Source organism: Cardiocondyla obscurior, linkage group LG10 (assembly GCF_019399895.1).
Source record: "Cardiocondyla obscurior isolate alpha-2009 linkage group LG10, Cobs3.1, whole genome shotgun sequence".
NCBI lineage: Eukaryota > Metazoa > Arthropoda > Insecta > Hymenoptera > Formicidae > Cardiocondyla > Cardiocondyla obscurior.
In genome coordinates, this window is record NC_091873.1 from 6,820,973 (window position 1) to 6,835,530 (window position 14,558).

The 14,558-nt window shown below is 35.0% G+C and overlaps 3 protein-coding genes and 1 long non-coding RNA gene across 10 annotated transcripts; 1 reads left to right on the forward strand and 3 right to left on the reverse strand.

Annotated features, from left to right (window-relative positions):
• Window positions 1–21: 21 nt before the first annotated feature.
• Window positions 22–4,455, reverse strand: Spz6 (Spaetzle domain-containing protein 6). 3 transcript variants are annotated; one of them, XM_070662461.1, is made up of 8 exons: window positions 4,278–4,455; window positions 2,269–2,461; window positions 1,998–2,115; window positions 1,814–1,924; window positions 1,604–1,723; window positions 1,248–1,517; window positions 855–1,149; window positions 22–669 (listed from the first exon to the last, which is right to left on the reverse strand). In XM_070662461.1, the coding sequence occupies exons 1-8, from the start codon at window positions 4,296–4,298 to the stop codon at window positions 562–564; spliced, it is 1,236 nt and encodes a 411-aa protein (XP_070518562.1). In that variant the 5' UTR covers window positions 4,299–4,455; the 3' UTR covers window positions 22–561. The 3 variants fall into 3 exon arrangements, with proteins under 3 accessions (XP_070518562.1, XP_070518563.1, XP_070518564.1); XM_070662462.1 differs by lacking the exon at window positions 4,278–4,455 and adding an exon at window positions 2,909–3,295; XM_070662463.1 differs by lacking the exon at window positions 4,278–4,455 and adding an exon at window positions 2,545–2,622.
• A 188-nt stretch (window positions 4,456–4,643) lies between these two features.
• Window positions 4,644–8,712, reverse strand: LOC139106012 (arylphorin subunit alpha-like). Of its 5 annotated transcripts, none has more exons than XM_070662455.1 (8): window positions 8,652–8,712; window positions 8,462–8,570; window positions 7,371–7,620; window positions 6,884–7,220; window positions 6,258–6,667; window positions 5,792–6,108; window positions 5,345–5,697; window positions 4,644–5,247 (listed from the first exon to the last, which is right to left on the reverse strand). In XM_070662455.1, the coding sequence occupies exons 3-8, from the start codon at window positions 7,593–7,595 to the stop codon at window positions 4,841–4,843; spliced, it is 2,049 nt and encodes a 682-aa protein (XP_070518556.1). In that variant the 5' UTR covers window positions 7,596–7,620; window positions 8,462–8,570; window positions 8,652–8,712; the 3' UTR covers window positions 4,644–4,840. The 5 variants fall into 5 exon arrangements, with proteins under 5 accessions (XP_070518556.1, XP_070518555.1, XP_070518554.1 ...); XM_070662454.1 differs by having other exon boundaries at window positions 7,371–7,638; XM_070662453.1 differs by having other exon boundaries at window positions 7,371–7,677.
• Window positions 8,713–9,228: 516 nt separating this feature from the next.
• On the forward strand, window positions 9,229–10,676 carry LOC139106028 (uncharacterized). The gene is made up of 3 exons (XR_011546276.1): window positions 9,229–9,473; window positions 10,329–10,421; window positions 10,546–10,676. It is a non-coding gene; the product is annotated as an uncharacterized lncRNA (long non-coding RNA).
• LOC139106011 (hexamerin-like) lies at window positions 10,582–13,429 on the reverse strand. Its single transcript, XM_070662450.1, has 6 exons — window positions 12,958–13,429; window positions 12,492–12,822; window positions 11,961–12,379; window positions 11,560–11,876; window positions 11,083–11,444; window positions 10,582–10,988 (listed from the first exon to the last, which is right to left on the reverse strand). The coding sequence occupies exons 1-6, from the start codon at window positions 13,174–13,176 to the stop codon at window positions 10,582–10,584; spliced, it is 2,055 nt and encodes a 684-aa protein (XP_070518551.1). The 5' UTR covers window positions 13,177–13,429.
• Between the last annotated feature and the right edge of the window lie 1,129 nt (window positions 13,430–14,558).

Below are 14,558 nucleotides of genomic sequence, written 5' to 3' on the forward strand. Positions count from 1 at the left end.
ACAATTTAATAAAAACGATAATTTAATTATTTTTTTTAGTGTCGCGTAAAAATTTAAATTTGGTTTTATTGGAAATTCCAAAACACAATGTCACGGTATATTGTATAATATTAAATATAGTATATGTATGTATTATATTATAATAATAATTATTATTATCATAATGCCACATATATGAATATTAATTTGTGAATATAAATTTAAGTATTAGAATATCGTTGTAGTAATGCAGTGAAATTTTGATGCATTATTTTAATATTCACAGTACTATAATTTTATATACTTATAAGAATAAATAATTCTATAAATTATCACATTTAATTGTGATAAAAAAAAAACTAATATTGAATAATTGTCAACAACAACGTCTATAACGCGTATGAGCGAAAAAGATTTCGTGTAAACAGACGTGCTAATGTTTGACTATGCGCCATATGTGAAATGACTGTGGTAAATCGCTTCAACTTGGTACGCTCATCTAACAGCGATTGATGAAATAATCGCTCGTGAGGCGAAATGATATTCTATCGGGATACAAAATACATATCCTTAAGTGAGTCATCATAATTCGACATTGGAACCGCTACGACGGACATATCGATTGAAGTAATCTGGCCGCCAGCATTTACAGCTTCCTGGTACTAAAAACCAGTCGTAATATAGTCGTACCTAAAAGAGATTAATTAATTAATTAATTAATTGACTTAAAAAAAAGTTATACAAGTTTGAAATCAAATTTTGAAAACATAAATGTGCTTTGTAAAAAGTAATTTTTAATAATTAAAATTTAGATTGTGCTGCAAGTTCAAAATACCCAAGAGTGTGATAGAAAAGAGCGAAGATGCAATTCTTACTTGGAAGCAACCCATTTCGTCGACACCGTCGCAGTGATGCTGTTGAGAACCTCCACTGTTACGCGCTTCTCCCGTGCTCGCGCGTTTCTGCAAATATTGCTGGTAATTTTGAAAATCATGAACCGGCGGTGGCGATCCAGCAACGGGATCTCGAGTACTTGATCCAATACCAGTAGAACCAGTTCCCTGACCCTCCTCCAAGAAGGTATCCGGATAAAATATTTCGGCGACCAGTAGACTTGTCCACCTTGGCGATGACAAACATCCACCGTCTAAGTAATGGCATCTCGATTGCCTACGATGATAAAAAAAAAAAAGAAAAAATCTTTTCTAAACGCTATCTTTGAATTTGACATGGCTTGTTGCGTATCCAGGTTGAATTCGAGAACCTACATGCATCTGGTAAGCTCGATCGTCTGCGTGAAGTAGCCCTCGTAAGGTATCTGTACTACATATCTCCAGACACCTTGATAATTCTTAGCGAAGACCGGAGTCGCGTACTCGACCTTGGCTGGACATGGTGTTGGTGGGCCCGTATATTCGCTCTTCTCTTGCGAAGGTACTCGCCGATAATCGGACGTCGAAGGTTCATCCCGGCGTTCAATGGGTGATCCCGACGACGTGATCGGTTCGCCCTGAATCGCTTTGTACAACATGCATACTCTGTGTAAAAAAAAAAATAATAACGTCGTTATTTCACGCATCAAGTTTTACATTTGCGACTTGTAAAATTATAGTAAAGAACTTACACTCCGCTACCGTTGTCGCAAAATTTTCGACCACTTCGACTGGAATCTGTGGGTAAAATCGAATCCAAAGCACTAGATCGTTTGCTCCTATCGTGCTTTTCTTCGTCGTCCGTGTCAACGCTATAAAAAAAAGAAAAATAAATTAGAATTCTTCTTTGGTAAAAAATTAATGTACGGACTACTTATTTTACTGCTTTGTTTCATACTTACGAATTTTGCGACAACGGATGCACTTTAGCGACTTTTGGCAACGAATCGTCGGCTTTGAGAATCGGTAATGCTTTACTGAGGAACTTGAGAGTGTGATTTTTTATCAGTGCGCTACAGAAAGAAAAATATAAATTACGATAATTTAAAAGAATCCTTAAATTTTCCCGACTTAATTTTCACTTACAAAGGATACGACGAGCCATTTACATATTGGTTCATCGGATTCCGTGGAATATAACCTTTATTTAAATCTCCGCAAATGTTGTGTATTGAAACGAATCCTTTTCCATGCTTGTCGTTACCTATAAAAATTATGTAAAAGGTTAGCATTAAATATTTAGTTTAAAATAATTATCACAACTTCTAAGTATATTAAAGCCAAAAAAAATGGGGGGATTGAGGCCAATTAATTTTAATCCCAAGTCGTTTCGCTTGTCCCACACCCTTAGACCTACCGTAACATTCTTTGTCGCTGTCGATGTAAGGCGGTGGCCGAACTCTAGGTGGTTCCGCATTCGGTGACTCGACAAACGCGTAATATCCCTCCGGAGGTTCCTCCGTTCGCGTAGGCTCGCTGTCGTTAACAGCCGGTTTGGTATTTCTGAATTTATCCTCGGCGGAGTACAACGACGCACACAAAAGTATCATCTAAATAACATTGTAATCACACTTTTGTTGACACAAAGAATTATTTAAAATTTAAACCGTACAACAATTAAAAAAAAACGAACAAACAACTTTTTCTTCTCACGTAAAGTCTGCTCTTTGATCGATAAGATAAATTATTCTAAATACTTACACATGCTTTAAATTAACAAACTCAATAGGTTTGTTTCTTTTTTTTTTTTTTTTTTTTTTTTTTAGCTGCACTTGCCCATACTGGCGCAAACTAATGCAGTTGGTTAAAATAAAATAAATATACTTTTTCTTTACTCTAACTTCTAACTTATTAGTTGAGCAGATCTGTGGCTGGAAAGAATCTCTGACAATGAGAGAAGAGTAGCCACTCTGTTGGATTTATTAATTAATTCCTTTTAAATGGTGATGTATAAAATAACGTATAATATATATTACATAATAATATGTCTAACATACACTTTTTAATATCGCCGTAATCGAGTTGCATTGTCGCGTTCGTTGAGTTTCTTTGATTTTTTCTTTTACGCAGATAAATGTGTGACCGCGGCGTGTAGGTAACGGATAACAGCTAGGTATTACGTTACATCGCGTCGGCACCGGCGATGATTACGAGATATTCCCCCGTAGTTACCCAAGTATGCGTACGATGCTAACGGTACACGGTCCACGGTCCACGCTTCTCGCTTCTCGCTGCGGGCTGCTCAGCCTATTTTATATAACACGCGTGTTACCCGAGCATGTTGCCCTACTAACCGAAGCATTATACCGTTTCACTGACGAATCTTCCTCCTTTATACATTTAGGAGGAGTTAATAAACTCGAAGGAAAAACACCGGGCACAACACAATTTCCTTCCCTTTTCAGCTCCGAAATTCGAGCTCAGCTTCAAACAGTTTAGTTTATTGCACGCTTACGGAGTTTACCTGTTACCTTTTATCGAGAATAAAAATGAAATCTGCGTGGCAAGTAATTTATTGATTCTTTTTATAAAAAAGAAATAGCAGCTTTTTCCCGCAGTTATTCATATTTTCATAATTTTTATTAGCCGATTATGTAATACGCGATAGCTCGATCTATTTACTTGCAGCTCGGCGTGTAGAATGCTGGTCCTTTGTATTAAAGTACGATGGTGATCAGTGGAGTTTAATAATTTTTAATAAAGAAATACTTCTTCATTACTAAAAGGTGGATGTCCGTTCTACTTTCATAAAGTAGATCCCGGCGTTAGGAAGTGCCGATACAGTTACGAGGACAATGACGTCTCCAAACCGGTATCGACAGAAACGGTAGACTCGATTTATTTACCAGGATGTGGCCGTAGATCGAATATTTATCGCGAGCTTGCCTCGAAAATAATGTAGCTTAAAATCGCAATATTGATCAGTTTTGATTATGTGATTTTATTTATATATTAAATGGCGTTTAACAATTTTATTTAAAAACGAAACTATTTGTTTGAGAATTTATAAATTTGCACACAATAAGCTACATTTAAAAACAATATTATTTCAAAGCCAGCAAATTAAAGATCTCTTTTATTTAATTTATAAATTAAAATATACCTTTTACATAATATTTATTTAAATTCTTTTTTTTTTCTTGCTACGGCATCTGAAATTATTTTTTATTTTATCCTTAATTATGAAAAATTAATTACATAACGTGACGGTTGCAAGTTTAGATTTTCACTAAAAGAAAAAAAGCAACTCATAAATTTGTCAAAGTATCTAAGAATGAAAGAGAGCTTTAAAAAACTAAAGACATTTAAGTAAGTTAAGATTATAATCGTCAGGAATAAATGATATAAATAATGTTTGTAACTTACAACAAATGTGCGAAATTCCATGGCGTATTAATCCACTAAAGGCCTAGGAAGATAGAAATTTGATTTGCAATAGCCGCGACTGTTAAGTTTCTCAAGACTATCTCGCGAGCTGGTCGTGCCTGTCTACCAGCCAACGGTCATAGCAAAACTGAATTTCTCGTCACCTGTATCGCGCCGTTCAAGGGGCCACTTACCTTCATCTCGGTCGTGTATTTGACCGTCGTACAGTAGAGGAATGCGCGGAGGTATCGAACTTAAGTATTCAGTCCGTTAAAAGCCACAAATTATAATACAAAGTACGAGCAAAGTCGTGATAGCCACGACAGAAATAATTCATTGGAAATATAAGACTAAAATACAATAAATAAAATATATATATATATTAGTTTTGTTATGAAATTGTTTGATTTAAAACCTTAATTGCGTCGCATTTCGCTTTTAGTTTGTGACAATTTTCATGTCAACTTTATAAAACATTCGCATTTCATTTAGATACTTTTAAAATGGAGAATAATTATATTGAATCAAAGAACACGACAAGATTAATAACGTGTAAATGGCAATCAATAAGTGACATTAAGCTCCGTCTCGTCTTTGTGATAAATCGTAATATCTTTCAGCATCATGTTTGATCCCTCGTAGCGGAAATTGTATGTAGGCCTGTCCAAGGGAAATCCGTATGGCTTGTTATCAAATTTGTAGTCACCAAAGACGCGGGATTTATAAGATAACAGTTCCCCTTCGACCGGACTGACGTATACGAAAATCTGGAACGGCACACCCTCCTTCTTGCCTTTAGGCAAAATAAGCCGCTCGGGGAATCCGTAGATTCTTTCCGCATATGAAAAGGAATCCGAACCATTGAGAGCTTTGAGCAGCTTTTTGTATAAAATCTCGCTCGATTCCGGATCGGGTATAGCGAAGAAACAATCTTGACTATTTCGAATAATCTTGTTTGCACCGGCGTTCACTGCAACGCAACATAAAAGATCGATTTAAAATCTTTTTCTTTTATACGCCACCACTATGCATATAATAATCAGCAGTAATTAAATCAAGATACTTACAATCGACTATCCAGTTGTCCATTTCATAGAAATATTTTGCGTATTCAGGAAAAGCAAACGGCTTGTGATGAATATCGTACTTTGGCCCAAGGAAAATGCGTATCGTGGCTTTCATAGGTTTTTCGGCGTTGATGGCAAGATGGAAACTGAAGGGTTTGTGATTGAGACGATATTGACGAATTTTGATCAATGTGTTTTCAGCCTCTTTCGGGTCATCGATCATCAGGCCATTGTTGATCGAGGTGTCGAACTGATCGAAATAAGTAATCAATTTGTCGACGACAAAAGACTCGATTTTCAAGTCAGGATAGACAATTTCGTTCTTATTGTATGGCTTTTGATGCGCTTTGTATCTGAAAATTATGCTTGTATTGTAGAAAGTAATTTTAATTTGCAAAATAAGGTTTAAATCCCTGAGAATTTTAATCTTGTGTGACAAAATAATACCTGAAATAGTAGGACAATATTCTTTTGTAGAAACGATAGAATGCAGGATCCCTCATGGACGTGGTATAAAATTCGAGAGCGCTGGGTATGATCTGATAGGAGGTCGACGGTTCCAAGTTGTATCCGAAAATCTTTCTCGCGAAGAAATCAATGCTGCCGTAAAAATTAGGATTGCAGGAGTCTACGTTACCCTCGATAATGTTGCCAAGAATGTTGAGACCTTCGGGCGTGTAAATATTAATCCATTTACCAGTTGCGTCCAAGACAAATCCGGAGTCGATGGCCGCCGATACTCGAGATTCCATATCTTCCATATCCTAAAAATGCAACAAATAGTTTTATTTGATAAAAGCCAAAGATAATTAAAATACAATTTTAAATAAAACTTTTTTTTTCTCTTTCTTTTTTTTGTCACGCTAACATGATATGCAAATATTCTACGATTCAAAGCTTAGCTCCGCCGTACCTTTATGTATTTGTACTTGTAATAAGGGAACTTGCTCCAATATGGTCTTTGTGGCATTGGCAATCCGTTGTGATAAGTCATAGTCGGATAGTATCCGACGTAAAACTCATTATGCCAGTCAAAGTCTTCAATTTTGCCAATGTCGTTGGCCAACCGTTCCAAGTAATAACGGGACAGCAATTGTTTGTGACCGTAAAGATAATCTATTCCGCGATTCTTCTGCAAACCAAACTCCTCGCCTTTTAGCCAGAATGGATAGTCTTTTCGCAAGTAGAAGTAGAAGGCATTCAAGCCAATATCTTCGGTGAAGTAATTAATCTTGTGCTCCTGATCGTACTCGCGCGACATGTACCATCCAGAATAATTTGCCGGAATGATGTAGGTGTTGTAGCCACCAAATTTCTTCGAATCTACGTTAAACAATTATATTAATTTGATGATTTGCAATTTATTAAATTTATTTATTTTTAATTCAACCTTTACACATAAAAAAAAAAAGAGAGAGAGAATTAAAAAATAATTAAATTTGTAACGTACAAATTTTACAATATCAAAAATTTAGAAATCAAAAATTGATTATAAAAAGTAATATCAATATAAAACTCGATATACGAGTACTAACTTACCAAGTTTACCAAAGAGTTTTGCATGGTGCGCCTTCTCGAGTACTTCAGAGTTGAAAAATCCATATGGGTACATCTCGTAAGGAGGCGGCAGCTGAATGAACTTTGTGTCATCGCGAAGAATAACCGCGGTGTACAGGGCTTCACCAAATTGCATCTCGTTCATGTAAATACGCGCCCATAACGCCGTTTTGTAAAAGGTGTCAAAGTCCTTTGCATAAAAGAACAAGTAAAACAGTGCCTCCGTTTCCTTTTTAAGCTTTGGGTAGTACAGAGAGTTGAGCTCGCCACGAGGAAGCATGCCGCTCTCATATAAATAAATAAAGTTCTTTACTGCGGCCTGGAAAACGACGTAATTATATATTATTTTAATATAATTTTATATAGTATTTAATTTATTTTTTTATACAAGACTATACTATCTCGTTATATGTTCCTATATCTTGTACAGAATAATTGTATTTTTTGCAACGATAATTGCAATACTTACTGTATTAGAATACGAGTCTATGTTGGCTTGAATATTGTACGAGCGGCCCTCCTCGTACAATGAAGGATTCACGAGGGAAGATTGCGGGATAAAATACAGAAGATTATAGATTTTCTTTTGTTTAAAAAGAAATTCCTCATCGGCGGTTTTGATAGTATTGTAGTCGGCTGCTACTAAACTAAAGCTGACGGCCGCGACAATAATTAATATCGTCGGAAACTTCATTTTCCACAGTTTTCCAATGCAGGCACTGCAGGCGAGACCAATTCTGAACAATGCTCGACATCAGGCTTGCACTTTTATACACCTACATTGAACCCGCAATCAAATCAATAGGTCATAAGGGCATTAAATGAATCACATTCGATATCGATAAGTTCTTCGCTCTCACATATCTCACTCGTTGACAGTCCAGGGTAGAGAAAGAATGCTATTATTATTTCTATTTCACTTTTATATTAAAGCGATATAGCGAGTACGTCGTAAAAAAAAAAAAAAAAAAAATTTATAATTTGTAATTAGTACTGTTTGTAATTAATAAATTTATAATGAATTACCGATGCATATATGAAAACAAATTGAAATTAATATCACGAGTCACGAGCAATCGCTTACGTCTTTTAACTATTAACTTTTGTTCATAAGTAGACGTATACGTTTATTAAAAATTCGATAGACAATAGACGTACTTATTTCATGCAACACGATTAACGCGATCACCGCGTCAATAGGCGGTAAAAATTTTGTACGATAGATCGATAGCGTAACATCTGTGTTTAAACGATGGAAAAGGAATATGCGATTAATTAAGCTTGCCGTCCGGAAAGGTTATCTGGACATTTGTAAAATAATATTAATGATCCACAATACGTTCTCGTTTTATGACCTATGATAAGTAACTAAATAAGCTCTCTTACTTGTGCCATCTTGACTGATTGTAACCGGACTGCCATAAACAAAATCTATTGTCTCCACAATGTTCACTTGTACGATATGACGATATATTATTAGGCAAAAATATTACGCCGAGTATTTCTCATCCCGGCTGGGAAATGGTGATTTGTTACAACGTAGAATACGTTTAAGTTAACCTGATTTTTGTTGCCTCAGCATTTCATTTCCAATCGTGTACCACCCAATGTAGAGTTGGTAGGAATATAATAAAGATGATCTACACCACCGACTGTCTTCTTTTTATCCCTATTAAATCAAAGTTTAACAATAAATACTTGACGCTTATTTATTTTTGTTATATCGTTAATTATAAATATATATATCTACCCAATTGCGTGTCTCCCATCGCGATACGACATTGTTAAAAAAAAAAAAAAAAAAAAAAAAAAAAAAAAAAGTAGTACTTAATGTAGGAGCATTCCATACGTTTCCATCGCTCCAGAAACTCGGTCCCTGCCTCCTAAATCGACAAATTAATATGTTGATTAACCTCTTCGACACATGTATTAACGAATGCACCACCGCGTTGGTGGTGCAACAAGTAAGTTGAATGAAACAAAATAAAATCTTACTGCGCCAGGTTTAGCAATGCAGCTACATAGAGAAAAGAGACCTATCGTAAGATCGTTGCACTTTTGAACTGGTGCACCCTAGTGCAATAAGTTGGTGCAAAGAGTAAATACACTTTACTTTATAGTCACTTCAATATATGTATGTACGTATGTATACTTTCTTTCACTCCAACTTGATGCCCCAGCTCAGCGTGCAGCGATTGAGAATAGACCTTATAATATACTATAGTAAAAGAATACCTGGTCCGTGAAAGAAGAGATATTGTCTTTAGAGTTGAAGGTTCGTGCTTTTCGGTAAAGCTCCGGATGATGGACGGTTGGTTGGTCGACGTGCGAAAAAAGTTGATTGATTGATTTGTTTTCGTTTAATTGGATATAATTAGACAGATCGCCTTGTTCGCGACGCGGCCGCGCATCTGCAGGTGTGCGTAGCGTCAGCGAAGACCTTCATCCTCGCAAACCTCGTTGGTTTCGCAAAGGAGCGATCGGCATTATTTGCTAATTCCTTTACAAGTATATCCTCTATCGAAACAGATACAAAAGTTCAGAGTGCAACATATATAGAGGACCCAATGAGGTAACCGTTCACAGCATATCGATAATAACACGTTATTTGCGTAACAAATATATCTTTACCTTTGACACGATAGAAATTCGGGATTCGTAAATATCCGTTTATCTGTTTTACAATCGAAAATCGAAAAAATAAAACAAGAAATATTTCTCTTGTTCCCTTTGGTTCCAAAATCAAACTTGATAATTAATTATGTTCTCATCACTCAAGTCTACAATAAATTTTGATGTATCGTTGTTCTATATAATTATAATTATAATCATGATAATTATGATTTGCTTGCAAGAAAATCACAAAAGAATGTAATTTATATTAATATAACCAAAATATGATAAATATTCATCAAATTTTTTGCACTCTTACGATTTATTTTAATTGTGTGCAAACTTGTATGATATAATGATCGACACATACACGACACACAAGAATAACTTTTCAATTCGCGATTAAATTATATGCCACGCATGTAAACTTTGATAAACTGTACTTTTCGATAATAAAAGTACAAACCGTTCTCTGTTAAATTTATAAAAATAAAGCGTTTAAAAAAATATATTACAAATTTTATTTAATTGAGATTTGTACAAGTTGAAAATTATTTTTAAAAAAGTATTTTATGCAAACAACGAATATAAATACATATAAACGTGAAGGAAATGCATTTGTTGGAAATAAAATTTTAGAGTACTTTGACTTTGTATATATTATGCGCGCTTTTTTTTTTCTTTTTTTTTTAATAATACCGATACAAATTTTTTAACTTGTAAATATAAAACATTTATCACAAAGTTTTCTGATTGTACAGATCTTTTTTTTCTTTTAATTATACAATTGACAAGTTATTTTTCTTCTTACTAGTTATAAAACATATCGTGGTGAAGCGCATATGATGGATCAATGATTCGGAAAAATATACGTGAGAAGAAGACGAGACGGATTCGGATAAGTAAGGTAAGAAAAAGAATCCAAAAAAAGAAAAATTTGCCATTATTATCAATTGAAAAGCTTTTTGATGCCTTCATTTGTTTGACGCACAGAATTTTAGACAAAATTAATTGCCACTAGTCTTTTTCAGGGCTCACACAATTAGAATAGAAGTCGGTGATGCGATCTAAAAATGCATTTTTTCGTTCTCTTTCGTGTGATAGATGTATACGTCCTTAAACAACATGTTCGGCGTGATAAACTTCCATGGATACATCGGTCTATCGAGCGGGAAGCCGAATGATTTTTCATCAAACGTAAACTTGCCAAAGACCGGCAGTTCCATAGTCGTAGTCTTGGACTCGTCGAATGGGCTCAGGTAGAAGAACATTTTAAATCTCATGCCATCGGGCTTACCCTTGGGCAAAGTTAGACGTTCTGGGAAGGCAAAGAGTTTTTCGTAATAGGTAAACGGTTCACTGCCTCCTATGGCTTTTTCCAATTTCTTGTAATACATGTCGCTAGACATCATGTCGGGCATTGTATAAGCAGAATCGGAGCTACGACGTTCGATAGTATTTGTTCCTTGTCTCACTGAAAGAATTAAAAGAAATTGTTAGTAACGCGTTTATTGTAAGAAAACAAAAAAAAAAAAATTGTCTTTAAATTAATGTTTGAAATTACTTACGTGTTATGACAAATTTGTCCATCTCGATAAAGTATTGGTAATATTCACGGAGATAAGATACGTCCTGTTCATCGTGAGCATCAGAGAAGGCCGGTCCAAGGAAGATCTTGAGCACAGCCTTAGTTTCTTTATCGCTGTTGATGTTGAAGCGATAAGTAAACGGTTTATAATTAAGGCAATATTGACGAGCCTTCACGCGTAACTTTAATCCTTCCTTGAAACTCTCCACGGAAAGAGCGTTATTAATAAACGTATCACAAATGTCGAAGAATGTCGTAAGCTTGTCAATATTGGCTGATTCGAATTTCACGCCAGGGAAAGTCAGTTCGTCCTGAGTGTAATACGGCATGTACTTTTTGTATCTGCGAGAAACAGAAAGATCAAGTTGATTGAAATAAGTTAAACACACACACACACACACACGAGCTTTTGGGAGTATGAGTGATTTCGCAAATTAAGAAAACTGAATATTCGAACCTGAAGAAATACATCATGATTCTCTTGTATAAGCGGTAAAATCCGGGATCCCTCATACTGGTGCTATAGCACTGGAGAGAGCTGGGGATCGCTTGATTCTTATTCTTGTAGTCTAAATTGTAACCGAGGATATCGCGAGCAAGAGCGTCGTACATTCCATAGAAATGTCGATTGCACGAGTCTACGTTGCCCTCGATTAAATTAGCGAGAATGTTCAAACCTTCGGGAGTATAAATGTTAATTTGCTTGCCGTTCTTGTCGTATACGTAGCCCAAGTCGATGGCGTTCATGATGCGATATTCCAGAGCCTCGATCTCCTATAATAATTGACGTAAATTTTTTTTAAAGACACGGTAAACGAATAAAATAGCTGTAAATGATTAGCGAAAAAGTAGCCGCACTTTCAGATACTTGTATTTATAGAATGGCACATTCATGTAACGAGAACGTTGAGGCATGGCGATTCCATTGTGATACATCAAAGTTGAATAATAGCCAGGGTAGAAAGATTTGTTCCAGTCAAAGTCCTCGATATCCTCCAGATCATTAGAGATGCGTTCAAGGTAGTAACGGCCTAGCAATTGCTTATGATAGAAATAGTAATAGGAACCACGGAAATCCTTTGGCATATCAAAATCCTTGAAATCAAACCAGAATGGCATAACTTGACGGTAGTAATAATAGAAGCTGTTCAAGGAGAAGTCTTCCATAAAGTAGTCTAATTTATATTCGTCGTCGATATAAGGTTTAACAAAGTTTCCAGAATAATTCGCATAAATCATGTAAGTGTCCGTGTTGTCCACGTTGGCAGTGGCGAGTCCTGTGAAACACAAAAACAGAAGAACATTTATCTAATTGAATTACTTGATAAAACCTTATTACTTTAATTAGGGGGGAGAATGATAAATTTGTGGCAGAACAACTTGACTTACCACGTGTCATTTTGATATTGTGAGCTTGCTGGATGACGTCGTTACTAAAGTATAAATTGGGATAGATTTCGTACGGAGCTGGCAGCCTCATATACTTGCAGTCGGGACGATAGAAAACGGCTACGGTAAAGGCGGACGTGAAAACACCGTCGTTTAGGTAAAGACGAGCCCAAGCAGCGGTTTTGTAAAAGGTTTGAAAGTCCTTGGCGTAATAGAAAAGCTTGAAGAGCAGCTTCATTTCCTCACGATGTTCTTCGTAATACGGCGAGAATATGGCATTGCGATTAAGCATACCGTGCTTATACATATATAAGAACTCTTGGGCGACGGACTGTGGAAGAAGGAAAGAGAATTTCGTAAATGGTGCACATAAAATTCAAATAGATAAAAATATAAAATTGAACTGAAAATATCGTAAAATAACTCTTAATGAAATTAAAAAATTTTTTTTTTAATTTCTTGGTACCTTAACTTTGTACATGTCGATGTTGCTTTCAATGTCATAGTTGCGGCCAATCTCATAGAATTCCATGTCGGTGAGGGTATTTTGCTTGACGAAGAACATCAATTCATAGATTTTTTTCTGCTTGTGCAGAAAGTCCATGTCGGCGGTCTTACCAGTAAGATGGAATCCATCCGACAGGGATAGCGCCGTTAGCGCTAGCAACAGCAGCTCCTTCAGCATTGCGGTCAGCTCTTGATGTCTTAAAACTCGATTAGCAGCTACCTAACTTTGGCAGAAGAGAATGATGTCTGTTTGATGGACCGTCGCCAGCTTTTATACCGGTAAGTGTGTATGACTTCATTCCTAATCGGCTGACCTTAAGTCGCGACCTGCCTGTATTTCAACCGTTTTCTTTCGTTATCTCCATCCGCGAGTCGCACCTTCCGTCCAAACCCCCATCCACCCGGTATTTTCGTTCGTAACGTAATCACGTTTGGAAAAAAACAATTGCGAAGTCCACGTCTTTTGCAATTTTGCACATATACGTCTTGTAGTCACAGATCATTATACTGTTCTTCATTGCCTTTATATGAATTATTCTAATATTGATTAACAATTATTTTAAATACAACTTTATTTTATTAATTCTATTAAATTGCAAAATTAACAGCATTCATGAAACTATTTAAATAATGATTTACTTTTAGATAATATTAATATACATATGTTTTCAATTGTCAATTTCTTACAAATTAAAGAATAAGAATTTGTTATTATACATATATCTTTTTTTTTATAATTATATTTTAATTACTAGAGATCAGATTTTTTTAAAATTTGTAGTTTTAATGACATATAAGACGAAGACTTTTCTTTTAGATGATTTTGTAATAAATATAATTTTTTTTTTTTTTTAATACGCGATAAAAGAGCTTAAAATATTGTTTTATTTTTTCGTGGTGTTTTATAACGATTCAAATAAAAAAAAAAAATTAGTTTTATCAATGAAAGCTGTGCCAGTAATCGTTATCTTAATATTTTTTATATAGATATTATTTCAAACAATTAATGTGATAACAACTAACACGATACCTATATTCGCTTGGGTGAAATTCCTACGCGTAAACATGATTATATACATTATTAATAAATTAAGCGAGTCGCTTTCTCGATGTCGTAATTCCAACGTTTTTTATTCGTATCACACGCGATATATACTTAAGGTGTCTTAGGTTTATCCCATTTTTTTACACTTTTTTTAGAATTCTATTTTCTAAATAAAAAAAAATAAAAAAATATTGATTAAAAATTACTCGTAATAAATTCTAAATACGTCATAAGATGGAGATATTTCACATTTGAAAGATATCAGTATTGTAGGTGTGTCGCAGATACTAGAGAAGACACGCGACACAATTTATCATAAGGTCAGCCGGTCTTTCAGAGTTCATCAAGTTTATTTAAACTTGCTGATTTGATAATTTAAAACTTTAAATAACAATTTACATTATAACACATAATGTTCACGAAATTTAAAAATATATGTATCATGTACTTTTCCATTCTAAAAAAACGATATGTTGAAGACACAATTTAAAAATAATACTATATTAAACTTTTTA

What these genes read in the sequence shown, in the direction of transcription:
- Spz6 (XM_070662461.1), bottom strand. Translation starts at nt 4,298, where the DNA reads ATGGAATTTCGCACATTTGTT. An exon ending in CAGCGACAAAGAATGTTACG is followed by an intron (nt 2,116 to 2,268) that starts GTAGGTCTAAGG and finishes TAATTTTTATAG; the next exon opens with GTAACGACAAGCATGGAAAA. An exon ending in ACGAAATGGGTTGCTTCCAA is followed by an intron (nt 670 to 854) that starts GTAAGAATTGCA and finishes AATCTCTTTTAG; the next exon opens with GTACGACTATATTACGACTG.
- LOC139106012 (XM_070662455.1), bottom strand. Translation starts at nt 7,595, where the DNA reads ATGAAGTTTCCGACGATATTAATTATTGTCGCGGCCGTCAGCTTTAGT. An exon ending in TAGACTCGTATTCTAATACA is followed by an intron (nt 7,221 to 7,370) that starts GTAAGTATTGCA and finishes GTCGTTTTCCAG; the next exon opens with GCCGCAGTAAAGAACTTTAT. An exon ending in ATATTGTCCTACTATTTCAG is followed by an intron (nt 5,698 to 5,791) that starts GTATTATTTTGT and finishes CATAATTTTCAG; the next exon opens with ATACAAAGCGCATCAAAAGC.
- LOC139106011 (XM_070662450.1), bottom strand. Translation starts at nt 13,176, where the DNA reads ATGCTGAAGGAGCTGCTGTTGCTAGCGCTAACGGCGCTATCCCTGTCG. An exon ending in TCGACATGTACAAAGTTAAG is followed by an intron (nt 12,823 to 12,957) that starts GTACCAAGAAAT and finishes CTTCTTCCACAG; the next exon opens with TCCGTCGCCCAAGAGTTCTT. An exon ending in ATAAATACAAGTATCTGAAA is followed by an intron (nt 11,877 to 11,960) that starts GTGCGGCTACTT and finishes CAATTATTATAG; the next exon opens with GAGATCGAGGCTCTGGAATA.